The sequence below is a fragment of the Ahaetulla prasina genome, chromosome 14 (assembly GCF_028640845.1).
Source record: "Ahaetulla prasina isolate Xishuangbanna chromosome 14, ASM2864084v1, whole genome shotgun sequence".
In the NCBI taxonomy this organism is placed as follows: Eukaryota; Metazoa; Chordata; class Lepidosauria; order Squamata; family Colubridae; genus Ahaetulla; species Ahaetulla prasina.
The window spans coordinates 19,681,578-19,708,885 of NC_080552.1; the positions used below are offsets into that span (position 1 = coordinate 19,681,578).

At 45.9% G+C, this 27,308-nt stretch overlaps 1 protein-coding gene across 2 annotated transcripts in view; it reads left to right on the forward strand.

The window, feature by feature from the left end:
* MAP2K3 (mitogen-activated protein kinase kinase 3) overlaps positions 1–23,989 on the forward strand; it is a 58,930-nt gene extending 34,941 nt beyond the window's left edge. For both annotated transcript variants that reach the window (XM_058157838.1, XM_058157839.1), the window contains exons 2-13: positions 5,881–5,913; positions 6,239–6,308; positions 7,771–7,819; positions 10,857–10,970; positions 12,018–12,137; positions 13,564–13,680; positions 15,418–15,469; positions 16,981–17,108; positions 18,280–18,357; positions 19,071–19,210; positions 19,489–19,534; positions 19,882–23,989. In XM_058157838.1, coding sequence (XP_058013821.1) covers positions 5,881–5,913; positions 6,239–6,308; positions 7,771–7,819; positions 10,857–10,970; positions 12,018–12,137; positions 13,564–13,680; positions 15,418–15,469; positions 16,981–17,108; positions 18,280–18,357; positions 19,071–19,210; positions 19,489–19,534; positions 19,882–19,965 — 1,031 coding nt within the window. In that variant the 3' untranslated portion in view covers positions 19,966–23,989. The remainder of the gene's footprint in view (positions 1–5,880; positions 5,914–6,238; positions 6,309–7,770; positions 7,820–10,856; positions 10,971–12,017; positions 12,138–13,563; positions 13,681–15,417; positions 15,470–16,980; positions 17,109–18,279; positions 18,358–19,070; positions 19,211–19,488; positions 19,535–19,881) is intronic.
* Positions 23,990–27,308: the final 3,319 nt, after the last annotated feature.

The window sequence follows — 27,308 nt, forward strand, 5'->3', positions numbered from 1 at the left end:
TCGCTAGGGAGCTGCAGGCTCGGTGCAGCAACCCGATACTCAGTCCTGGTTGCCTGACAAGCCTTCCAACCAAGGTGGAATTTCCTGCAGAGCTTGTTGGGTCAGGATCCAGTCGCCCAAACGCTCCCGGCTTCAAGTGTTCACAGGGCTGGCTGTCTGAGTGGGTGGAGAGGTTACAGATTGTCCTTCTTCCAAATTCGGGGTGTTGCAGGCGCCCCGCCAAGGAAACTTAAAGAGGAAGAAAGCCCAGTGGAGATGAATAGTTTTTGAGCTGAAGTTCGGGCTCTTGTCTGCCCATCTTGTGGCCGGGAAGCTGCCTGGCAAGGTGCTAGTCCTCATTGTGTCCTCACTTGTAAAGGCCAGACGTTTGCCAAATGTCATTCGACTACAGTGTGTGTGTGTGTGTGTGTGTGTGTGTGTGTGTGTGTGTGTGTGTTGGTATGCCATTTTTCATGGACCCTGTTGTAATTTCTAACGGTTCATTTAACAAACAGTTGTAACTTGAGGACTACCTGATTTCTGCAGCTCTTCCCAAATCCAGACCTAATCTCCCCCTGAACTTTTTGCACACGGGTGACCCATCCCAGGCAGAATAAGTGCAAATGAGTGTGCAAAGGTTGTTTTTGCACGTCCCTTCTGAATCGCAGAATTATACACAGGTAGTCCTCGACTTAACGACTACAATGGAACCTGACATTTCTGTCGATAAGGCAGGCAATTGGTTCAGCGAATTTTGTCCCATGTTACGACCTTTCTTGTCACGGTTGTTAAGGGAATCTGTGGCAATCTTTGCTTGTCAAAAGCTCGGAAAAGGGGATCACGTAACTTTGGGAACGGTCATAAGTAAGAGTCTGTTGCCCAGCGTCTGAATTTTGATCATGGGGAGGTGACAAAAGTCGCAAGTGTGGAAAAATGGCTGTAAGTCCCATTTTTTCAGGGTTGTTGTAACTTTGTTTTTTTTTAAAAAAAAATATTTATTGAAATTCCAACATTTAAAAACACAATACAAAAAGAAAAAAACTGTAGAAAAACAGTGTAACAAAAATTTTCCACTAGAACAGCTTTTCTATATTGGTATCTCTTATCATGAAGTACATATTAACAAAATGTCTAATTCTATATATCTCGTATCTTAAATGACATCCTTATTTACATTTACAGTTACTTCTCTTCATAGTTCAATTTCATATCTTATGCTTCTTCGACAATTTTAGCTTCCATGTGTTATATTTAACAAGTTATCTCTTATTTTTTCCCGTCTCCTCTCAAGCCAGGAATATCATTTGTTCCAAATTTGATAGTCCTCAGTTTCCTCCCTCTCCTTCATTTCCATGGACAATCTGTCCATTTCTGCACAATCATAGATTTTTAAAAAAATTATAATTTGGTCTGGAGGAATATCTGATTATTTCCAGTTCTGTGCTAGGACAATTCTACTTGCAGTTTGTATGTGTATTATTATATACTGTAATTTTTTTCTCCATTTTCCCTTCAAGAATGCCCAAGAACAAAAATGTCCAGTTTCATCTCGATTTTCTGTTCCGTTATCCCTTCCAGCCACTTTCTTATCTTACACCAGTACGTTCGGATTTTAGGGCAGAGGGCCGTTGTAACTTTGAACGGTCACTAAATGAATCGTGGGGTTGAAGAATACCTGTACAGTATATGCAAATTAAACATCCTCATCTCATAGCTATGAAAAGATTTTAGCGGACCGAAAACTGGATTGACCAGACTGGGTTGTTTAGTCACACTGGATGAGTAAAGGGGTACTCACCGTCTGCGGCAAAGCCAAATTGACTCTGCCAGGCCCTAAATTTTCCCTAAATCCCGGTTCAAATCCACCCGCGAACTCTCCTTCTCGCTTGCCAAGTTCGGGGGAGGGAAGCAGCAGGGGTTTATTATGCAAGCAAGACGCCTCTCTTGATTTTCCTTTTTTTAAAAAATAAAATAAAATGAAAAAGTGCCATTTCCTAAAAAAAATCAAGCCTTTGCCTCGAAGTTTAATAGCGTTGCGTTCGAATCAAGCCACAAGGCAATGTTTGTTCCGGATGCCTAAAATGAAAAACGAGGTTGCGTTTTGTAATGGCGTTTCTCTTGTTCCAAGTAACTTTATTCTGCGTTTTGGGGAAGGGGGGGGGGAGATTTCTGCCGTTTAATGCCATTTAGATGCCATTCTGCCATTTAGAACAGTGGTCACTAATTGGTGGTTCGTGAGAAAATTTTGGTGGTCCGCAGAAAATCTATTTGCATTTTTTATATTGCACTAAATCAGGGATCCTCAAACTACGGCTGGATAAATGCAATGAATGGTTGTGTTGCTGCAGAGAGTCTTCCCCCTTTGGGGTCTTTTTGTGGGGGTTGAAGGGGGGCAGAAATTCCAACTTGGGGTCTGCTTCAGCCTCCTGGCTTTGGGTGAAGGCTGAAGGGAAGTGCTGCTGGTGGTGAAGAGCCGGAGGGTCTCACTCCAGTGGGACTGCCTCACAGCCTGGAACTGGCTGATCATCTCAGTCTGCTGAGCCTCCAGGGGCCAGTACCTGGCCTTGCACTCCCACAGGTCTTCCCTCTGCTTGGAAAGCCTATGCTCCTAGTCCTCAGTGAGGTGCTTTTGCTGAGCCTCCTTCTCAGTCAGATCCAATTTGAATTGAGGCGTTTTGCCAACTCTTTCTCATGGTGGCTGCTTAGCTCCAACAACTGCTTCCTTTTGGGACCCTAAGGAGCCCGGGCGGGCAGGCGAGGAGTGGCTGGGAGGGGAGGGGAGAGTAGAGGCCAGTGAGGCGCCCCTCAACGTGAGTGACATCGAGCTGACCACGCCCACCCAGTCACATGACCACCTAGCCACACCCACCCAGTCGGTCATTAGGCGGATCATATTAGTGGTCTGCGGGATTTAAAATTATGAATGTAGTGGTCCCTGAGGTCCGAAAGGTTGGGGACCCCCTGAATTAGAACATAATTAATTAAGCCACTTAATTAGAACAATTAATTAGTGGAACAACTTGCCTGCAGAAGTTGTGAATGCTCCAACACTGGAAGCTTTTAAGAAGATGTTGGACAATCATTTGTCTGGAGTGGTGTCGGGTTTCCTGCCTAAAGCAGAGGGTTGGACTAGAAGACCTCCAAGGTCCCTTCCAACTCTGTTATTCTTCTTTTTTTTTAATTTACATTTATATCCTGCCCTGCTCCGAAGACTCAGGGCGGCTTACAGTGTATAAGGCAATAGTCTCATTCTATTTGTATATTTACAAAGTCAACTTATTGCCCCCCCAACAATCTGGGTCCTCATTTTACCTACCTTATAAAGGATGGAAGGCTGAGTCAACCTCAGGCCGGGCTTGAACCTGCAGTAATTGCAGGCTGCTGTGTTCTAATAACAGGCTTCTAACAGCCTGAGCTATCACGGCCCTATATTCTATTCTGTTCTACTTGCCAAAATGTCCTGCTCCCTCTTAATGCCAGGGTCTCCAACTTTGGCAGCTTTTTAAGACAGTGTGGCTGGCTGGGGAATTCATTCTTAGGAGTTGAAGTCCACAAAGTCTTAAATTACCTGTTACCACATGCCTCCCACTGACCTGTACGCTCTCACAGAGAGGGACTTCTCAGGGTGCCGTCCGCCAAGCAATGTCGGCTGGTGGCCCCCAGGGGAAGGTCCTTCTCTGTGGGGGCTCCCACACTCTGGAACGAACTTCCCCCGGGTTTACGCCAAATACCTGACCTTCGGACATTTCGTCGCGAACTGAAGACACATATTTTTATTCGTGCGGGGCTGTCTTAAATTGAATTTCATCAAATTTTTAAAATTCTTATTAACTAATTTTAATTGGGGTTTTAGCTCACTGTGTATTTTAATTTTCAGGCCAATTTTAAAATAAGTTTTTAAATTGCATTTTAAATTATATATTGTACTGTCTGTTTTATTTTTGCCTGTACACCGCCCTGAGTCCTTCGGGAGAAGGGCGGTATAGAAATCAAATAAATAAAATAAATAAATAAAATAAATAAATTTGCCACGGTTGGAAAGAGAACCTTGAATGGGACTCTTCCCAAAGTTTCAGAATTCTTCTCAAGTCCTTTCATCGTTGCTGCAAGAGAAGAAGAAGAAGAAGAAGAAGAGTCCCGTGGATAAGGGAGCCTTGGTGTTGTGCCCTGTTGTAACCCCTGGAAACGTTTGTAGAAGTGGGAAATACTTAGCTGGAAGGATAGCGTATACAATCTTAAAATAAATGGGGTTTTAAATGGTGGAGCTGTATACTCTCTCTGCAGGGGTTCCTTCCTTCCTTCCTTCCTAGGATTTTTTTAGAGCTTTGCAGGTGGTTCACACCAGGTCACCATGGCTTGTTGAGCTAAGCACAACAACCCATGGTTTACTGTACAACAAACCATGGTTTACTGTAATAAGTAAGCGGTCGCAATGGCTGCTTTCCCTTATCTTCTCCGAGATAGATAGATAGATAGATAGATAGATAATAGAGAGACAGACAAACAGGACAGATAAATAATAGATAGAAGACAAAGGGGGATAATTATTCAATAAAACTCTCTTTTTGGATAGCTTTTGCTTCATACTCCAAATTTCTTAGTAGTTATAAAAAATACCCAGATTTGCAAATTATTGTCCGTTGCAATCAACATTCTGGAGTTCTTGGTTCCTTCCTGCCTGCCTGCCTGCCTTCCTCCATCGATCAATCAATCAATCAATCCATCCATCCATCATAACTAATTTCTCTTCCTCCCTCCCTCCCCTCTTCCCTTGTCCGTCCTTCCTTCCTTCCTTCCTTCCTTCCTTCCTTCCTTCCCTCCCTCTCTCCTTCCTTCCTTCCTCCATCGATCAATCAATCAATCAATCGATCCATCCATCATAACTAATTTCTCTTCCTCCCTCCCTCCCCTCTTCCCTTGTCCGTCCTTCCTTCCTTCCTTCCTTCCTTCCTTCCTTCCTTCCTTCCCTCCCTCTCTCCTTCCTTCCTTCCTCCATCGATCAATCAATCAATCAATCGATCCATCCATCATAACTAATTTCTCTTCCTCCCTCCTTCCCCTCTTCCCTTGTCCTTCCTTCCTTTCTTCCTTCCTTCCTTCCCTCCCTCTCTCCTTCCTTCCTTCTTCCATCGATCGATCAATCAATCGATCCATCCATCATAACTAATTTCCTCCGTCCCACCCTCTTCCCTTGTCCGTCCTTCCTTCCTTCCTTCCTTCCTTCCTTCCTTCCTTCCTTCCCTCCTTCCCTCCCTCCCTCCCTCCCTCTCTCCTTCCTTCCTTTCTCCATCGATCAATCAATCAATCAATCGATCCATCCATCATAACTAATTTCTCTTCCTCCCTCCCACCCTCTTTTCTTGATTTTTATTTTTTTAATACAGAATCAAAATCTCCTTGTGGGAACCGGCAAGAGGTGTTTCCTGCCTTCCAGGGCTGGCATTTAAAATTCCAGCCACGGAAGGACCTCTAGTGGTTTCTGATCATGTCAGAATTGGAACGTAGAAGCCTGAAAGTTGGCCAACATTCAAGTAGGACAAGCAAGTGTCTAAATTAGAACAGCTGCTGGATGCAGAGGTTTCCCTAGCATAGGCCAAAGCTACGACTGGTTCAGTGGATGCAAACAAACAAAATTGAACTAATATTCATGTAGAAAATACTGGAATGGTTTCTCTCTAAAGCACGTTTCCCCACGGCGGACTTCAGAATTTGGCTTCCGGATTGGCTCTGTGAAGGGTTTGGCCAACGCAGAATAAAATTTTGCAAAAATTTTATTGGCCTCACAGAAGTATTTCCTTTCTGGGCTTTTACCTGCTTATCATCAGCCCAGCTATTCTGACTTTTTTTTTAATTTTTTTTTAACCATGGCTCTTCCCTAACCTCCCCTCTCTTCTCTTGCAGATCCCAAAGGATCCTTGGAAAAGCGAAAAGTTGGTAAGTGAAGTCTACATTTAAAAATATATATATTTAAAAAAAATCCTCCTCTGCTGAAAATCACTTGTTTGACATGTCTACAATATCTTGAGAGTTAGAACCAAACTTCTTCATTCTTTGGAAATGGAAATAGAGAAGAACAGAGTTGGAAGGGAGGTTGGAAGTCTTTTAGTCCAACTCCCTGCAGGAAACCCTTTTAAAACCCTTTTTTTAAAAAAAACAACAACCCACAATTGAACAAACTATAGTTTGGCACTGTACATGAACAGAAACCTTGTCTTCTCAAGCAGATCGTTTATTTAACAAAATTTCCTTTTCCTTCTAGGAACGAAGAAGAAAAGGCCACCCATATTACGAATGCCATCGGTTAATAAACAATCAGCTGTCCCTGCAACGTAAGATCTATTTCACCTCTTTTTAAGGATTCCTGACAGGTTCAGCTAGTCCTCGAGTTAATGACCGTTCCAAGTTGCAGACTCCTTGTCGTCACGTGATCAAAATTTAGCCTCTTGGCAACTGGCATGTACTTATGACGGTTGCAGTGTCCCAGGGTCATGGGATCACCTGTTTCTGACCTGACAAGCAAAGTCAATGTGGGGAAGCTGAAAAACTGCAGCGGTTCACTTCCCAATTGCGGCAAGGAAGGTCGTTAAAGTGGGACAAAGCACACTCAACAAATGTCTCACTTAGCGACAGGAATTTTTAGCCTCCGTTGTGGTCGTAAACAGAGGATCAGCTGTAAAAATTCGACGGCGTTTGGCTGAACGCCGTTTTGAATTGAAGCGTTGACCTCCAAGAGGCTGAAAGTTTGAGAAGGCACACTGATATTTTCTCAACGAGATTAGAATCAAAATTAATGCAAGTAAAGTTGGTTTCTCCAGATCTCCGTTTAGTGAAGTGCAGGATGGAATGAAGAAAATGTTCTTTCAGGCATGTTTCCTCCCACGGTCCATTGTTTCTGAATCAGTCTGGACAATCGGCGTAATTTAGTGTCGGTGGCATCCAATTACGTAATGAGATAATTGATGTTTTCACATCATTTGCCTCCGTTTATGTCACTCGTGTGGTTAGGTGACGTCAATTACGTGTTCAACCCCATGTTGTAAGCCGGGGCATCTGAGGTCAACATTTCAATTACATAACTGCACAAAAGAAACATCCATTGCAATCATATGGATTTAACGGACTGCCTGCGCTCCCAAACAGTCTGTTAAATGGAAGTTCTGTTGTAATGCAAGAGCGTGAGAAAGGATGAATAGAGTCTGAAACCTGGGCTGCCTGATCTATCGGCGAAAGCCGCAACTTGTGGATTATATTTTCATCTTGTTTTCTTTTTTCCACGCTAGAGCCTAGGTCCTAGTGATGGCTAATCTTTTTGCCATTGCGTGCCAAAAGCAGGGGGAGTGCTGGGGGGGGCGGGTCGCGCATGCGCATGCCTACACCCATAATTTATTGTGCCCACCCCCTGCACTCCCCCTGCTTTTGGCATGTAATGGCCCGGTGGGCCCGGTAGGCCTGTTTTTTGCCCTCCCTAAGCTCCAGAGCCTTTCTAGGAGCCTGGGGAGAGCGAAAATGGCTTTTCTGACCCCTGCGGAGGCCCTCTGGAGGCCGGAAACAGCCCGTTTCCCAACTTCCGGTAGGCCCGGAAATCAGCTGGCCAGCACGCCTGTGGGTGGAAGAGCTGAGCTAGGGCAACGCTCGCGTGCCCACCGATATGGCTCCACGTGTCACCTGTAGCATATGTGCCGTAGGTTCGCGCCATCACGGGCCTAGGAGATGGGCCCTGGGTTTCTGGCAAGGTCTTCTCCAGAACCGTTTTGGGATCGGATTGAATTCTTTTCTTTGTTTCTTCCACAGACCTCCAAGGAACTTGGATTCCAGGACTTTTATCACCATTGGAGAAAAGGTAATTTCCTACAGTTTTCATCCTGTCCTCTATCCAAGCTTTTTGACCTTTCCTTCTGCCGAGTTCCTTGATTTATTGTTTATCTTGTGCGTTTCATGAAGTTCAAAAAGGTAGCGATAACGGAGAGGCTCACAACTGCAAAGACATGAATTGTGATAGTGCCACCTCCATACGAGTGTTTATTTGTGTAGACAAAGCTTGTGTTTTGCCCAGTTGGGACAACATCCAAGAAGATGCTTCCATCATCTTCTTGTTGTGGTTCTTCTTGTGGTTCCATAACACGATAAAGGAACAGTGTTGGCTGGGTATGCATATGCCCCCAAACGACTTTGTGATTTGCTTAGATTTTACTTAGCAAGATAAGTTCTTCTCACATTTGTAGACCGCTGTTGTTCAAACGTGGCCACTTTTTAAGACGTATGGACTTCAACTCCCAACATGTTGATTGGGGGTATTTTGGGAATTGAAATCCAATCTTGAAATGGCCAAGTTTGAAAAACAGTGTTGCAGATCATGAGTGTAGGTTGTATCAGCTTTGCACCAGCCGTAGTTACCACAAGGTGGGCAAGAATCCGTCTCATTCCAGGAAGCTTGCTTGTTAACACCTCCAGAACTTCTGGAAGAACGTTCTTCTAAGGTCTCCCAGTTTCTCAAGCATTTAGGGCAGCCCAACCCAGGTCTTTTCTTTCATACCTCTTGTTTTCTGTGGAATCTGATCTTCAGTGCTCTTCTATGTTCCTCCTCCTCCTTCATATTCCTCTTTTGTGGGCCTGGCCTGACTTTATGGATAGGTCACTTGAGGTCACCTTCTCTCTTCCTCCCCAACAGCCTTTTCTATTCCTGCCTTTGAAAGCTTTTCATTGGCTGTGGGGATGACCCAGCTTGGACTCTTGGGAGTTTGTGTGACCCTCACAACTTACACCGGCTAGAAATAGCTGCCGGTTTCTGGTTACAAGCTGCCTCATCAACGGTCAGTCAAAGAATAACAACTTTAGTTTTAGACACAGAGGTCGCTTCCTTCTTCCAAGTTGGAAGGCCGAGCCATCAAAGGTATCTGCTTTAAGTGATCTAGGGCAGCAGCCACCAACTGGTGGTCCAGAAGAAAATTTTGGTGGTCCGCAGAAAAATTATTTGCATTTTTTATATTGCACTAAATCAGGGGTCCTCAAACTATAGCCCCTGGGATGGATACGTGCAATGAACGTTTGTGTTGCTGCAGAGAGTCTCCCCCTTCAGGGTCTTTTTGTGGGGGTCGGAGGGGGGCAGAAATTCCAACTAGGGGTGTGCTTCAACCTCCTGGTGTGGGGCTTTGGACGAAGGCTGGAGGGAAGCGTTGCTGCTGGTGAAGAGCCGGAGGGCCTTGTTCCAGTGGGACTGCTTCATGCCCTGGAACTGACTGATCATCTCAGCCCACGAAGTCTCCAGGCGCCGGTACCTGGCCTCACACTCCCGCAGGTCTTCCCTCTACTTGGAAAGCCTACGCTCCTACTCCTCAGTGAGGTGCTTCTGCTAATCCTCCTTCTCGATCAGATCCAATTTGAACCCACCTCGAAGGACGAGTCAACCTTGAGCCTGGTGAGATTTGAACTGCTGAATTTGTCAGCTAGCAGTCAGCTGAAGTAGCCCGCAGGACTGCTACTTCTAACCGCTGTGCCACCTTGGCTCATTTTGTTGTGACTTTCCTGGATTCCAGCTGCTCCTGGGACTCTCTGGGGAGCACATCATCCAGCAAATCTATGAGGCATAGCAATCCATCTTTTTATACCCCTAAGATGACCCCAAACTACAGCTAAGTCCTCGATTTACACCAGTTTGCTTAGTGACCGTTCAAAGTTACAGCAGCAGTGAAGAAAAAAAGTGACATGGGACCGTTTTTCACCCTTAACAACCGTTGCAGCATCCCCAGGGTCACATAATTTACATTCGGGGGGTTTAACCACTGACTCACATTTATGACGGTTGCCATGCCCTGGGGGGGGGTCACATAATTTTGCGACTTTCTCACAAGCAAAATCCATGGGGGGAGCCAGGTTCACTTGACAGCAGGGTGCTAGATTAACAACCGCAGCGATTCGCGTAACGAAGGGGTGAGAAAAAGTGGAGGCAAAATTCACGTAACAGATTTTGTCACTTAGCAAAAGCTCAATTTTTGGGCTCAGTTGTGGTGATCGTAAGTTGAGGACTACCTGTATTCCCAAGCAAAAAAGATACTGCTAAAGAATTAGGTGTTGCTTTACTTTAGAGCAGGGATAGTCAACCTTTTTATACCTACCGCCCACTTTTGTATCTCTGTTAGTAGTAAAATTTTCTAACCGCCCACCGGTTCCACAGTAATGCGCCGTGTATCATCGTCGTCTGCGCATGCCTTTTGCGCATCGTTGATTGGGTTTGGGGGGAGCGCCGGCTACCAGCTCTGCTTGTCTGTTACAATTGGGTGGTGTGGGGGGAGATGCGCGAGCTATTCTGGGACTCTTTTGTTTGCGGTCGCTCTATAGCGCCATTTAGTTTCACTTATGTAACGTGAACTACACTTATCCGCGGGTGATACAAACAGTATATTTTCAGAAATTTATATTGTCACAGGGAATTTTATGAAAACCTAATGAAAATGTTTTTAAATGATGCTATGAAAATTTTTTAAAAAGTCAATTAAATTAAAAAAAAGGAAAGTGCTTCAGTATCGGACAAAACCCCTACCGACCACCATGAAAGCTGGAACATCCACTAGTGGGCGGTAGGGACCAGGTTGACTACCACTGCTTTAGAGGTTCATGTTTCAGTGGATTGGACTTCAACTCCCAGAATTCCACATGGAAGTTGGAACTCGGTTATTTTTCCTTCTTGAAAGGACGTTTTCAGTGGTTTCCAGATTGTTTTATGACAATTAAATTGACTTGAACGGGTGGAATGTTGTGCCTTGAAGTGTGTTTGGGATGGTTTGTTGGGCGCATAGGACACGAGATCTGTTTCTATGTTCTTAACCTGTCGGTTATTTCTTTACTCTGTTTTTTTTGCATCTGTCTCATCCGATCTGCAGAACTTTGAAGTTGAGGCTGATGACTTGGTGAGCATCTCCGAACTGGGCAGAGGCGCTTACGGTGTGGTGGAGAAAGTGCATCACGCCAAGAGCGACACAATCATGGCTGTGAAGGTGAGAACCTTAGTAAAAGGGCTCGAAATATTTGGACTTAGTGGGTTGCATGGTCAGCTGTCAAGGGAGATCAGACTAGGACAGGTGTTGGCCTAGAAACTGGGAGATGGGGAATTCTAGTACTGCCTTAGTCAAGAAAGCCGGCTGGGTGACTTTGGGACAATCACCAGGAGATGGGCAGTTCTAGTCCTGCCTTAGTCAAGAAAGCCGGCTGGGTGACTTTGGGACAATCACCAGGAGACGGGGAGTTCTAGTACTACCTTAGTCAGGAAAGCCGGTTGGGTGACTTTGGGACAATCACCAGGAGACGGGGAGTTCTAGTCCTGCCTTAGTCAGGAAAGCCGGTTGGGTGACTTTGGGACAATCACCAGGAGACGGGGAGTTCTAGTACTACCTTAGTCAGGAAAGCCGGTTGGGTGACTTTGGGACAATCACCAGGAGACGGGGAGTTCTAGTACTACCTTAGTCAGGAAAGCCGGTTGGGTGACTTTGGGACAATCACCAGGAGACGGGGAGTTCTAGTCCTGCCTTAGTCAAGAAAGCCGGCTGGGTGACTTTGGGACAATCTCCAGGAGACGGGGAGTTTTAGTACTACCTTAGTCAGGAAAGCCGGTTGGGTGACTTTGGGACAATCACTGGGAGACAGGGAGTTCTAGTCCTGCCTTAGGCACAAAAGTCAGCTGGGTGATTTTGGGCTCATCACCAGGAAACGGTGAGTTCTAACCCCGCCGTAGGCATAAAAATCCGCTGGTTGACCTTGCCAATCCTTCTCTCTCAGCCCCACCAATCTCCCAGAGTTGTTGTTGTGGGGAAAAACAAACCAGGAAGGAATATTAGGTAGTTCCCCATTGATTTCTAATAAATAAATAACTATCGGCGTTGTTCCATCTTGGAAGAGTGGACAGCCAACTCCCAGAATTCCCCACCCTGCAGAGCCTTCAGTGTGAATTTTGGGTTGTGGTGGTCCATTGTCTTGAGGTTAGGAAGGTGCTGTTCTTCCTTCCCATGCTCCACCACCGATTGGTATCCTTTTTGCTCCCAATCCAGAGGATCCGAGCCACCGTGAATACTCAGGAGCAGAAGAGGTTGGTGATGGATCTGGATGTCTCCATGAGGACAGTGGACTGCTTCTATACGGTCACATTTTACGGCGCTCTTTTCAGAGAGGTATCAAAAAGAAATCCAGGAGCCTGATCTGTCCCCCTCCGCGGTCCAGGAGACACGAGCGATGACTTAATTAGCCGGCAACTATCAGCTCTGGCAGCAAACTAGCGAGCGTCTGCCAAGTGTCTCTGTTATCTCTCTTGATGCCGATGAGTCAGCCAGGAAATCAGGAACAAACAGGACTTCAGCTCTAATTCTCCCTCTAAGCAATTGATTTGCTTGCCACGAAGTGGTATAGCAGCCCTTGCTGCTTTTATATCCTGTGGGGTGTGGCTCCATGATTCAGCACTTCCTAGGCCTGCCCCACCCCTGCTTCTGTTGTTCCTGCCTCTCCGGCCACGAAACCTAGGGTTCAGCCAGGCCTGATTGCCATCAGCTGGGTCTGGAGGTGTGTCCTGGGGGGGGAAAAGAGTCAGGGGATGGAGGCCTCGTTATCTCCTCCACCTGGCCTGCCTCTGGCTCCTGGAGCTGAGCCAGGGAAGCCGGTGCTCCAGAGGTAAGTCCTGATGGCCCTTCCCCCTCACTTTCCGAGTCACTTTCTGGCAGGGGGCCCGGCTCGGGGAGCGCAGGCACAACAGAGCCTTACCTAACTCCCTGGTGAAAGCCACTCTGCCTACCAGCATCTGTCGGTATTCATCTGGCTAAACATCCTGTCAGTGTGTGAAAGAGTTGAGGGCTGTTTGGAAACTGAAACAGTATTTGCTGTGTGAGCAACAGGAAAGGAGACAGCAAGGAGCCTGGGCGTGGCTTAGCTCTGCAGCTCTGCGTCTGTGCTGAACTAGTCTAAACTAGTCTGCTGTTCAAAACTGAAACTGAAACTCCTCTCCTCTGCTTGTGTTTTGCTTGTATTTACTACCACATTGGAAAACCTGCTTTTGTTATTGTATATTTACTTCATATACTATCTATAAAAAGAAGTTATTGAATCCTGCTGAATCAATTACTTGTGTCTGCTTTCTGGATGTGATTGCTGCTGCAAACTCTGACACGTCCTTGCAGCAAATAACGAACAGCCAGATCAGCTTCAGCGCATTATTGCAGCCTGATGCAGCACAAACAGCTGATCGGTGGGTGGATCAGCCTCCCGGAATACCCCCAATCAGCTGTTCCAGGCTGTAGGGATTGCCATTGACTATCCTATCCTCTCTTCCTCACGTTTTGGCTACATTCGGTGTGTAAGACACACTCAAATTTTCACCCTCTTTTGGGGGGGGGAAAGTGCATCTTATACTCTGAAAAATCCAGTAATTTTTTTTTTATTGAAAAAGTTTTACAAAATTCCCCTCCTTCCCCCCCCTTTCTCCCCCCCCCCCCGACTTCCCGGAACAAACACAAGGTATAGTTAAAAATAAAGCAAACATATGCTAAAAAAATTTCAGAAAAATCCAGTAATTTTTTGAAGGCATAAAAACTCTCCTGTGGTTCTCAGGGTGATGTATGGATCTGCATGGAATTGATGGACACGTCTCTGGATAAATTTTATAAGAAGGTTCTGGAGAAGAAGAAAACCATTCCTGAAGATATCCTGGGAAAAATAGCCGTCTCTGTGAGTTACCTTTACCTGCCTGACATTATGCCCAGGGCTAATTTATTTAATTTATTCACATTTTTATATCGCCCTTCTCCGAAGACTCAGGGCGGTGTACAGCAAATAAAACAACAATAATCCAGAAACAATTTAAAATACCGTAACAAGATTAAAAATCTAATTTAACCGCTGTATCCTTAAAAATATTAGATAAAAAAATTACAAAAGATAAAAAACCCCTGTTAAGAAGCCCGCTAAAACCCCCAAAATATTAAAATCAATCAATCAGGCCAGCCCCGCTTGGTGAAAAAAGAAAGTCTTGAGCTCGCGTTTAAAGGTCCGAAGATCAAGAAGAAGACGGAGTCCCACCGGCAGCTCGTTCCACAAAGCCGGGGCCCCCACAGAGAATGCTCTTCCCCTGGGAGTCGCCAGCCGACATTGGTTGGCCGACGGCACCCCAAGGAGGCCCTCCCTGTGAGAGCGCACCGGACGATGGGAGGTAACTGGCGGCAGCAGGCGGTCCCGTAAATATCCCGGTCCGATGCCATGGAGCGCTTTAAAGGTGATAACCAACACCTTGAAGCGCACCCGGAAGACCACCGGCAACCAATGCAGCCTGCGCAGGAGAGGTGTTACATGGGAGCTATGAGGAGCTCCCTCAATCCCCCGCGCGTCCGCATTCTGTACCAGTTGGAGCCTCCGGGTGCTCCAATGACAACTACTCACAGGAATAAAAATATAAATGGTTGATAAAATTAAACATACTGTATTTTTCGGACTAAAAGACGCACCGGAGTATAAGACGCACCAAGATTTTGAAGAGGAAAACAAGGATCCAGTTTGGATCTGTTGCAGTGCTTGTATAAAATAACAAGAGTTTGAAGGTATTGTAGGGATGTTTCAGACCGGAAAATTGGAATTAAATGGCTTAAGCAGCTGCTAGAAAGTGTGTAGTTGTCACACATGGCTGGAAAAAATGGTAAAACTACATATAGATCTGAAACCAGAGATATTTCTGCTGGGCCTTCTACCAGAAAAAGACGATAAAATATTTGATCTGTGCAAAATCAAATATTTGCATATTTGATTTTGCACATATTAAAGGCAGCCAGAATTGTATATGCGCAACAATGGAAAGGTGATGAGACCCCCGTCTGAGGAGCATGTAATTAAAAAAATATTAGCTCGTGCAGAAATGGATAGATTAACACTTGCTATTAAGGATAAAGAAGAAACTCAATATTTTTTGATACGGGACACATTTTATCAATGGCTAGATAATAGAAACAGAAATTAGAAAGGAAGAGATATAAAGGGAGGAGATGGTATAGAGCAAAGGGTCTCCAACCTTGGCAACTTTAAGCCTGGAGGATTTCAACTCCCAGAATCCCCCAGCCAGCTGGCTGGGGCATTCTGGGAGTTGAAGTCCTCCAGGCTTAAAGTTGCCAAGGTTGGAGACCCCTGGTATAGAGGAGAGTTGTTAAAGAAGACGGTGTTAAACATTAAGCATTAAACATTAAGATTATTATATTATGTTATATTATTAATATGATGGTGATGACTAAATATAATGAAGATGTATAAATACGACTATCAAAATATGATTGTACCCAGAATACACACTGTTTGATGAAAATTGAGGGTTCTATAAATAAAACAAATAAAACATCAAGAAAGAAAAAAAGAAAGAAGTGTGTAGTTGTGAGAAAGTCCCACAACTTACGGGCATCTGCTGTTTCTTTCTTTTCTGTCCAGATTGTGCGAGCACTGGAGCACCTCCACAGTAAATTGTCGGTGATCCACAGAGGTACGTTTTAATTGCAGATCCCATCAAGATGACAAGAGAAAGCAGCTGAGGGGTTAATAACGCAGGTGGGGCCCAGATTCGAGTTTCGGTTAAATTGCAGGCCGTCCCGATTGAGTGACCACAAGTGGGACGGGCAACTCCGCCACTAAGTGAAACAGTTTTCTAAGTGGGAAATCACACGATGGCGGCTGGGCTTTCCTTCCAGAGGAGTACAGATAGACCTTGACTTACAACAGTTTGTTTAGTGACTGTTCAAAGCAGCACATGCGCAAAGGGTCAAAAACAGGACGTAATTATGTCCCAGCGGGTGGGCGGAGCCTCTCACCGCCGGCGCTACCGGATCGCACGAACCGGATCGATCCGGCTGGATTTCACCGCTGGTTCAAAGTTACAGTGTGCCCTGAAAAAAAAGGTGACTTTTACAACCATTTTTCACATGACCGTTGAAGCATTCCTCGCGGTCCCCACGATCGAAATTTGGACGAAATACAGGCAGCTGGCATGTATTTGTGATGACTAATAAAGGAGAATATTTGTAGTTCAGGGTTGACACGAGGGCTCCTTGGTGCTCTCTGAGCTGGCTTGTTTGCTTGCAGACGTTTCATGACCCAACTAGGTAACATCATCAGTGCTAGAAGGGAGTGTGGGGTTTGGGGAGTGGAGGAGGGGGAGAGGGAGAGGTAAAACTCCCTCTTCTCTGTGGGGGCTCCTACTCTTTGGAATGAACTTCCCCCTGGTTTACGCCAAATACCTGACCTTCAGACCTTTCGCCGCGAACTGAAAACATATTTGTTTGTTCGCGCGGGGCTTTCTTAAATTGTCTAGATTTCGAATTTTAAATTTTATTTTAAGTTTTAAACTGGGTTTTTTTTACATTTTTAACCATTTTAATTTAATTTTTAACCATTTTAATTTTCAGCCAAATTGTATAATAAGTTTTTTAATTTACTTTTAATTGTACATGGTTTCTTTTTTACCTTGGCTGTACACCGCCCTGAGTCCTTCGGGAGAAGGGCGGTCTATAAATCTAATAAAATAAATAATAAAATAAATAAAAGAGGGAGGAGGGGGAGGAGAAGGAGGAGGAGAACTGGGGGGGGGGGTCCTTGGTGCTCTCTGAGCTGGCTTGTTTTCTTGCAGACGTTTCTTGACCCAACTAGGTAACATCATCCAGTGCTAGTGATGAAGGACTAGGACTGATGATGTTACCTAGTTTGGGTCATGAAATGTCTGGAAGAAAACAAGCCAGCTCAGAGAGCATGAAGGACCTTACAGTCCTCCTCCTTGCCCTCCTCCCCTTTTACTTCACCGCTACTCTGCAAACCCCACAGCCTTCTAGCCCTGGTGACGTTCCCTAGTTGGGTGACGTTCCCTAGCAGCAGGAATTTTGGCCTCCATTGTGGTCCTAAGTCGAGGACTTTGTTGTTGTTTTTTTAACCTGGGCAAAAACAAACAAACAAACAAACAAGGGCATTTATAATCCCAGGCCGTTTCTCTTCCCTTCTTTACAGACGTGAAACCGTCCAACGTTTTGATCAACAAACAGGGACACGTCAAAATGTGTGATTTTGGAATCAGCGGCTACCTGGTGGATTCGGTGGCTAAAACGTTGGATGCCGGCTGCAAACCTTACATGGCTGTGAGTGTGGGGGGCGGTTAGAGGTGTGTGGGGGGGGAGTGGTCCGTTGTGGCAGGGGTGGCAGGGATTCAGCCGGTTCAGGCAAACCCAATGTCAATTTTAATCTGGTTCGCCGAATCGGTGGTTCCAAGGACTGGCTGACCGCACCCGCCCCTCTCAGGAGTTTCCACGCGGCTCATTTTGGATGCCAGGGGTAGTGCAGGGCGCGCGCGGAGGCTCTTGGAGGGCGAAAAACAGGCCTACCAGAAGTCCGGAAACTGGCTGTTGTGGTCTGCCAGCAGCCTGTGGAGCTGGCAATGGAGTCAGACAGCGATGAGGCTGAGGAAGAACATAGGCCAGTCCTGGAGGCTGGGGAAGGCCCGGATGAGGGCCCTGCGTCAGAGGCAGAGGTGGGGCCAGGGCCATCTGGGAGTGATGCGCGGACTCCGGAGCCTCCAGAGGCTGACAGTAGTGAGGCAGAGGAACAGGAGGAGCCTGTTCCTAATGCACGCATGAGAAGAGCTGCCAGAAGGCAAGAGCAGCTCAAGCAAAGAGGACGACTTGGGAATAGGACCAAGAGATGATTGGCCCCTCCCATGAGGCTTAAATGACCAGCAAAGGCGTTTGGGCTCTTTGCTGGAAAACAATGTTGATAGCTTTGTCTTGTTGCATTTGTTTCGTATCGGTGTCTTCTGAACTTTTGCCAAGAAAGGCCTTTGCAGTTTGCCTAATTAAGACCAAGGTTGGTGATAAGACTGAGGAATTGTGTTGGGAAGAATTTGCTTTGATTTGGTTTGGATGACGCTGAGAATGAGTTAATTCTCAGTTGTTCTAATAAAGTTTGTTAGTTTTTAAACTGACTGAGTTCACTACTACCTACTTGGGCCTGCGTCACAACACTGGCCCGTTTCCAGCCTCCGGAACCCGGGGGAGGCCGTTTTCGCCCTCCTCGAGGCTCAAGGAAACACCCCCACCCCCCGGCCATGTTGCCAGAGGTCGAGTAGGCCACGCCCCCATGGCCACACCCACCCAGCAACTGGGCAGCGAACCGGTTGCTGAAATTTTTGAATCCCACCCCTGTGTTGTGGGGACACACACATGTGAGTTTGAGGGAGAACATCCAGTCCTGTTATCCTGTTTTCTTCTTTCCTCTGATTTTAATTTCCCTTTTTTTTTTTGTCTCCCTCTGCAGCCCGAAAGAATTAATCCAGATCTAAACCAGAAGGGGTATAATGTGAAATCTGACGTTTGGAGCCTTGGGATCACTTTGGTAAGAAATCAAGGCGATCGTGGGGAATGGCAAGGCCGGAAAGCATAAGGACTAGTCGCATGCTTTGCTTTGGAGTTAGTACGGATTACAGATCCGGCAGTGGCAGCCAGGGGAGTTTTCCACGGATCGGGTCTCCCTTGTGGGCTTCCCTCCATCCTCTCTCCCCAGCAATCCTAGGATTGTGGATAAATCCAATCTTCGTGGGGGTCCTTGGTATTCTCTTAGCTCCGTGGATTCCTTGAAGACGGTTCATGACCCAACTAGGGAACGTCATCAGTCATAGAAGGGAGTGGGATTTTGTCCTCTTGAGAAAACATCTAGCACTGATGAAGTTCATGAGACGGGTCATGAAATGTCTGCAAGGAAGCCGCCAAGTTCGGGGAACACAAAGAACCCCACAGTCTTCCTCCTCCTCCCACTCCCACTCCACGTAGTACTGATGATGTTATCTAGTTGGGTCATGAAATGTCTTCAAGGAATCCGCCAAGTTCAGAAATGCACTAAGGACCCCACAGTTCTCCTCCTCCCCGTCCTCCTCCTCCTCTTTGTAAACCCCACTCCTCTTACCACTGATGATGTTACCTAGTTGGTTGGTGAAACGTTGGCAAGGAAGCCCCCCCAAGCTCAGAGAACACCGAGGACCCCCAGAGTTCAGCCCTGAGCTACAAATATTCTCTTCTGTCGGAATCCAACCTTTGTCTCCTTCCCTCCAGATCGAGATGGCTATTCTCCGTTTCCCCTACGACTCCTGGGGGACCCCCTTCCAGCAGCTTAAGCAGGTTGTGGAAGAGCCGTCGCCTCAACTCCCAGCCGATCGCTTCTCCAAAGACTTTGTCGACTTCACCGCCCAGTGGTAAGTCCCTCTGGGTGGCCTCATGATCTCCTGGTGATTGGCCCAAAGTCACCCTGCTGGCTTTCATGGCTAAGGCGGGACTAGAACTCCCAGTCTCCTGGTCATTAGCCCAGAGTCACCCAGCCGGCTTTCATGGCTAACTTGAGACTAGAACTCCCCGTCTCCTGGTAATTGGCCTAAAGTCACCCAGCTGGCTTTCGTGCAGTATGTATTTCTCTTGTTCTAATGATAAATCTTTAAGATCAGATTAGTGATGTGCTGGGTATCTTTTTCCCCAGTCTGAGAAAGAATCCTGCTGAACGAATGAGCTACTTAGAGATGATGGTGAGTTGATCTTCTTCCTTTTGGCCCAGTTTTAATCTGTTTTATTCAGATTCCAGCAGGTGAGTGCAAGACAACCTTAGTGCCTTCTTCTCCTTCTCTTCCTCCTCCTCCTTCACCTCTACTTCTCCTCCTTCACCTTCTCCTCCCCCTCCTTCTCTTCCTCCTCCTCCTTCCCCTCTACTCCTCCTCCTTCCCCTTCTCCTCCTCCTTTGCCTCTACTTCTCCTCCTTCCCTTCTCCTCCTCCTCCTGCTTCGCCTCTATTCCTCCTCCTCTTCCTCCTCCTTTTCCTCTTCCTCCTGACTCCCACAACTAACCACTCCACCTTATTGTCCTCTTTCTCCGACAGGATCACCCTTTCTTCACTCTCCACGACACCAAAGTGACCGAGATGGCTTCCTTCGTCACGGAAATCCTCGGGGAAGACTCTTAAATTTCTCCCCCACACCGCCCTGCCTTCTCCCCAGCCCCCGCCGTCGTGCCAAATAAACTGGAGTAGCATCGTCCTCCTTTCTCCCGGTGGGAAGAACCGAGGCACTTTGAAAACTTCACCGCATTATCGGGCGGTTTGCACAAAACAGATCGAATGTCTTTGCCTTCAACCTCCCTCAGCCCCATTTAACCTCCCCTTCGTGTCAGAGAGAGAGAGAGAGAGAGAAAGAAAGAAGCTGTGGCGGCTGGGGTGGCCCCCACCCTGCGCAAAGAAATCTAATTTCGGAACCGTTTGCAAGGACCTGAGATCAGTACTTGCAATTCTTCACTGCCGTTTCTAGCTGCCAAGGTTGAATTTTCGCCTGTTCCCCTCAATAAACCTTCCCCAACCTCTTCCACCTCCCCTCTCAAAAAAAACGCAACTGTGGACATTCAGAATTTTTCTAGACTTAATGCAAAACTCTCCATCCCTTTCAAGATCTACCTGCGGATGCCGCTGCTGAGAAGACGCTTGTGTGTCGGCTTTTTAACGCTTTGCAATTTCCAAAAAAAAAAAAGGAAAAAAAACTCTTTCTGTAGAAAATCAAGAAGGTTTTAGTAGTTTCTGGGAGTTAGCTGTTCTATTTTTTATTTTATTTTATTTTTTTTGCAATTTTCTCTGTCTCTCTTTCTCTCTTTTTAAAAAAACCTCCACAGCAGTATTCCTCAATTGCAGATTCCTCAGCAATTTTTAAGATGAGAATTCTTCAAAAGCAGGCTGGCAGGTGGGGGGAGATTCTGGGAAATGAAGTCCACAGATCATAAAGTTGGAAAGCTGTTCTGGAGGAACAATTTCCCTTTCCCCCCACCCCCCATGACCCCCCAAAAAACCTCTCCTGGACAGATTTTACAGCCCAGTTTTGTGGCCTCTGTCGCTGGATTGTGAAGTTCCTACTCGCCCATGGTTGGTCGCCGCCTTCCGAAGTTGACTTCAACAAATTCATATACGAAGATGATATTGGCTAGTTTCGATAGCAACACCCTGAAGATCACGTGCCTCTTCAAACTTGTGTTGTGCTCTTCAAACATTCAGATGCGTTGATGTACGTTTCACCTTCAAAAGAGATGTACTGAGCTCCCAAATCCAGCTATCTTGGGGTTTCTCGTCTCTGGAGGCATCCTTGGAGGTCGAAAATGTTAATTAAAAAAATGAAATCGCCCCCCCCCAATGGGTTTCAAGAGATGGATTTAGGGGGCTGCACCTTAACTGCACTAAAATTGGGAAGCATTGTTGATCCGGTGAACTGATTCCTCCTTTCTCTCAACTCTCATCTTTTTCTGGACTGTTGGAATTCGGAAGTTCACCTTGAAGTTGAATCTACCTTACTTTAAGACGTCCAGTCTTCCCCATCACTCCTGAGCTGCAAGACGGGTCCACCAGAAGCTCGCTTCCCTGTCCACTCCCCCTCCACCAAATCCAGATTTTGCACACTTTTTGTTCTTCGGTGCCAACGGTGTTCAGTAATTTAGCCTACCGTGCGAACCCAACGGTGAATGAATGGTCCATGATTACGTTCACACCAATTCGAGCACTCGCCATCGCATGGAAGCCGATGGGATTGCAACCACACGATATATCCATCATGGTTTAGGAGCTACAAGACCTGGGTTCACACCCATGCACCGCAACTTGGCTTGTGCAGGGCGTTAGCCATGCTAGAACCGTGGTGGTTAGGCGATGGCTTTTTTCTGCCTGATCAGGAACATCTGGATTGAAGTGGAGACTCTTGGCCAGCAAAAGATGCGTGTCCTGCACAGAGCCCATTTCTGGTTGATAAATCTACTGCGGGGGGGGGGGGGGGGAAACACACCCTTAGGCACATGGGTGGTGTGTGAATGATTCTTCAAACGGGGAACAAATGAAATATTTTTTCCTCGCCTCCAAAGAACTCTTAATGTGGAGAATTCTTCCCTTTTGATAGTTTTGCTTCTAGGAAAACGTTCGCTTCCCTCCCCCTAGCCAAAAACAAATATTACCATAGTAATATGGCTTAATTCACACTTTTTGTTTTTCAATAAATTCTCTCTCCTTCCTTCTTTCCCCCCCCCACCCCAAAAGTAAATTATCTTTTAAGTGCGTGTATATGTTTGTGTAAACAATGAATAGATGCAGAGGAAGCACCAGCAGGTGAAATTTGCAGGAGAATGTTAAAAGTACAAGACAGAAGAAAAAAAAGAAGAGGGGGGGAGTCCATTTTAACGACCCTGGAAAGGGTTGTATGTCAGGAGGGTATGAGTCAGATGCTAAAGAACAAATCCACCTATTTATTTTATCCGTCCGGTCTGAAGAAGTAGCCTTCTCAAGCCATGACTTGGTCTTTACCCAAAGTCATTTCCAGTGAATGAGTTGCTAGTCCTTATTGATCCCTTAAAATATCTCAGCCTTGGCGATGTAACAGATGGGACTTGGTCCCTCCTTCTGCAAGATGATTTTAAAAATTAAATTTTTCATGTCTCATCAGCTTTGAAAGACGCTGGTGATCTACTAAGCAGACCCAAACAATATATTATTTTTCAGGATTGGCTGTTGGTCATTTGCCCACCTGTAAGGGTTTTTTTAAAGTCTAGGCCAGGGGTCTGCAAACTTGGCCCTTTTAAAACTTGTGGACTTCAACTCCCAGAGTTCAAACTCTGAGAGTTAAAAGTCCACAAGTCTTAAAAGAGCCAAATTTGCAGACCCTTGGTCTAGGCTAATTTAAATTGCTCCCTAGAAATTTATTTGGACAGGAGGCCTCTTCAAAAGATGCTTTCGTTGAGTTGTCCCAACGGGTTTAATGTTGCTGATCAAACCTCTGTTCATAATTTGAAGGCCACCAAACAACCTTAACGTCTTTAGATGAGATGGGTGGAAAATAAATAAACTTCCCTTCCAGATGTTTGGCCTTCCCTTCTGAGAGTTGCTACCGCCTTAAGTTACCTATAAATAAAAGTGAAATTTTAAAAAATAATAATAAATTGCAGATCATGAATGATTCGCAGGGGTGGGGACGACTATTCCGTCCATTCTCTTCGTAAGTTAAAATGTTCCGCTTTGGGTTTTGACTTTATCCTATTGATTTGGGGAGAGGGGGTTTCCAGGCGTGGTCAGAGACCTATTATGCCCCCCCCCGCAAAGCCCCCACTTCTGTATTGCCATCGCTTGAACCAATGAATGTCGTGTGCAGCTTCCGAAATCGAGATACTCCCGTGACGTTTTTCCAACCTGTTCTTGTTCTGGTTTGTGTTGTTCTTATTATTTTTTTTAACCTCTGCACTTTTTGGGGGCAAATTTAGAAAACGTTTCTTGCCGTTTTTCTTTTTGAGTCTAGTGCTATGTTTCTCCAACTGGGCTCCTTTTGAAGATGTGGGGACTGCTACAACTCCCAGAATTCCCCAGCCAACATGGCTGATGGAATTCTGGGAGTAGTAGAAGCCCACACATCTAAAAGTTGCTAAGTTGGAGCCTTCCTGGTCGAATCAGATGGGCTTTGGGTAGCAAGTTTTGATGCTTCTGCTGGGTATCTAATATTTTTTATTTCTTATCGGTTTTGGATTAGCAAGAGGGTGTACGGCCATCGCTCCCTAAACCTCTCCTTCTCGTGCTTCAATGTTTGTTTCTTCAAATGCATGCCTTTGGATTTTACAGGGTTTGTTTCCTTCACTCCCACCTCCTCCTCTTCTCCATCTTGCAAAAAAAAAAATTATTATTATTTTGATTTGGAACCCAGCAAATGAAATGACCACAGAGCCCTTGTGGACCACGAGCTGGGTCTCCTTGGGGCAAATGTGACCAGCTTTCCAGGTTTGGTTTGAAGAAAGCTTGAGAGCATGTGAGCCCCAAACTCTCCTTCCATTTTTTTTCCTTCTTCTCTTTTCCCCCTCAAGTTTCCTGCGGAAATGGAAGACTATTTATATTTAGACAAGGAACTCCGGGTGCTTTTATGATTTGAAAGATTCTCTCTAATAACTAACTTGGTTGTTGGTTTTCAATAAAAGAAGCTCCCCAATCTAGTTTCTGGCTTGGCTTTCTTGAAAATGGGTGAAGCGTTTGTTCGTTCACTCACTCACTCCTCACTCACTCACTCATTGAAATTTTCAACATAGGGATTGGATTTGAATCTGAGCTAATTGACATCCCCATTACAGACTTAAAACAATTTTGCTTAGTGACAGTTCGACAGTTGCAACAAAAAGCGGCTTGCAACTATGTTCGGGCTTACAACCGTACTGTCAAAATGCAGGCATTTGACAACTGGTGTGCATTGCTCAGAATTGCAGCATTCCAAGGGGATGGGATCGCCATTTGAGGCCTTCTGTTCTGTTTCCCTTCCCCCAATACTCCCCGCAAAGAGTCAGTCAGAGGCCTCCTTTTCTGATTTATTTACATATATATAAATGTCCTGGCCACGTCTAGCCACGGGCCTGCCAAGTTTCTGGAGATAACAAGGAAATTACAGATAAGGCCAGAATTACTCACGAATATATTCTTCCCTCCATTGATACAGTTTGCCCGCGCAAATTCATTGCTTTGTCCAAGACAAAAAACCAGGAAGTCCCGCCTCCTATTTATAGTCTCTGCAGATGTCACTGCATGACAATTATGACTTGGCTTTATCCCAACGCTGCTTCTGCTGCGCGCGCCGGTCATGCCTGCGCAGTCTTGCATCACTCCAAAACTGTTCTTGGGGCGTTGCCAAATCAGAAGAAGGCTCCAGGGAATCAGGCCTTGCCGGCCCTCCTCCTCCCTTTGAGTGGGTGCCAGGGAGGGAAAGGGCTCAAGAGAAGCAGGGCTTGCCAGGTCTTCTCCCTCACTTTCTGAATCATCCGAGTCCAGGAGTCCGGGTCCAGGAACCTGGGTCACAACACCTTCCCAGCCGGTTTTGGACAAATAAAGTCAATGGGGAAATATGGATTCACATAATGACTGCATGACGATAATACTGCCTGCTAAATATGATAGCACGATAGCAGTGTTCCAATATCTCAGGGGCTGCCCCGAAGAAGAGGGAGTCAAGCTCTTCTCCAAAGCACCAGAATGTAGGAGAAGAGACAATGGGTGGAAACTCATCAAGGAGAGAAGCAACCTAGAACTAAGGAGAAATTTCCTGACAGTTAGAACAACTAATCAGTGGAACAACTTGCCTCCAGAAGTTGTGAATGCTCCAACACTGGAAGTTTTTAAGAAGATGTTGGATAACCATTTGTCTGAAATGATGTAGGGTTTCCTGCCTAACCTAAGCAGAGGGTTGGACTAGAAGACCTTCAAGGTCCCTTCCAACTCTGTTATTCTATGTAAATACATGGGAAAATCCCATTGGGGGGCAAACCCCCTGAGGGTTGACAGGGTTAGCTCCGCATGAATTTGGAGAGCAAAATTGACATCACCAACTGAGGGCGCTGACTTTTTGAGCCTGCCATATCTACGTTCCCTGGCAAAATACATGGGAAAATCCCGTGGGGAGGAGGGGGGAAATCCACTTAGGGTTACGGTTAGCTCCCCATGAATTCAGAGAACAAAATGGACATTGCCAATGATTCAGATTGCATCGGTATGCTTAGGAGGGTGCTGTCTATGTGACACCAATTTAATGGCACATAAAACGCGATGGCTCTTAAGCTGACTCTTGTCGATGGAAAGGTTGGCAGTTCGGCGGTTCGAATCCCTAGTGCCGCGTAACTCCTGTGACTTGTCCCAGCTTCTGCCAACCTAGCAGTTCGAAAACACGTAAAAAATGCAAATAGAAAAATAGGGACCACCTTTGGTGGGAAGGGAACAGCGTTCCGTGCGCCTTTGGCATTGAGTCATGCCGGCCACATAACCACGGAGACGTCTTTGGACAGCGTTGGCTCTTTGGCTTTGAAATGGAGATGAGCACCGCCCCCTAGAGTCGGGAATGCATGTGCGAGGGGAACCTTTACCTTTTTTAATCAAATAACATTGACAGTCTTAAGAATAGGGAAGGTTTGTATGTATCTTTGGGCTATAACAATCTGGTTTAATATTTCACCTGAAAAAGTAGACCTTCTAGCACACGAATTTCCATTCTAAGACACTGAGCTGTTTATCTAAATCAGGAATGTCCAACCTTGGCAATTTTATGACTTGTGGATTTTTAACTCCCAGAATTCACCCTTCTTCCACTGATTTACCCCAAGGTGGTGCTGTTGGTTTATGTTGCATTTTGCTCGGGTCAAGGATATTTCTAAAATCTAATGCAATTGCAACGTCTCTCGTTTTTTTTCAAAGCCAGTATCTCATTACTGTCTTCACAGCACTTAAGAGAGGTAGATGAGACTGAAGGAGGGAGGGAGGGAGGAGGGAGGGAGGGAGGGAAAGAGGGAGGGAGGGAGACAGAGATGGGGGTGATAACGCAAGATAATTTGGGTTTTAGAGGCGGAATTTGGTGATTGTGCATCCGAAGTGCGTGTGTACAGCTATGCACAGGGTTCATTATTTTTTCCTATTCCAGTTCAGTTAAACAGAACGTCCCTTCTTGCCTTACCTTTAAATCTACTCAGGTGGATCTCCCCTTCAAATCTGGAAGAAGAGCTAAGAATATGCCACCGTGTGCAATTTTTCTTTTTCTTGCCCTGGGTTATTATTGTGACTTCTTCTCTCTCTTCCTCTTCTTCCTTTGTCGGCCCCGTTTTCAAATCGCTCCCAATTCTCTCTCAATACAAAAGAAAGCCACCGATGCCCCCTTCTGCACAGTCAAACCGCTGAAACAAATCAACGTGCCCTCAACCCTCAATGCCCAGATTCAGCTCCAATTTTAAGAACGCCAAGTGATCTCCGGCTGCGGTAGAGGATGATAAGACGCGACAATGGTGTTTGTTTGATGGGCCACAAAATCTCCCTTGTTCATGTGAATGGAAAGGAATGTGATTGTAGGGCTAATACAATAGAGCTTTGGTCCCGAAGGAGACCAGTTTATGGTAGGAGCAGTTCCTCCAACATCACAAGACCAAAGTGAAATCATTAGGCCTCGCAAGGGATGTATCAGCTTCTCGTTGTCCTCAACTCATCCGATTTAAGTTGAAGAGTGCATTCTTTGGCTGCTGTGTTTCGCTTGCTCAGGGCTGGGCAATGATTAAAACACACAAAGCCTTAAAAAGAATTGTCAACCTTCCCAACCAGTGGTAGGATTCAATTTTTTTTTACTACCGGTTCTGTGGACGTGGCTTGGTGGCCATGGCATGGCTTGGTGTGGCCCACCAAGCCACACCCACAGAACAGGTAGTAACAGAATTTGGATTTCACCACTGGTCTACTCTAATCCACTATGCAAGGACCTCCCAGAGAAAAGACTATCTCAACCATGGCAA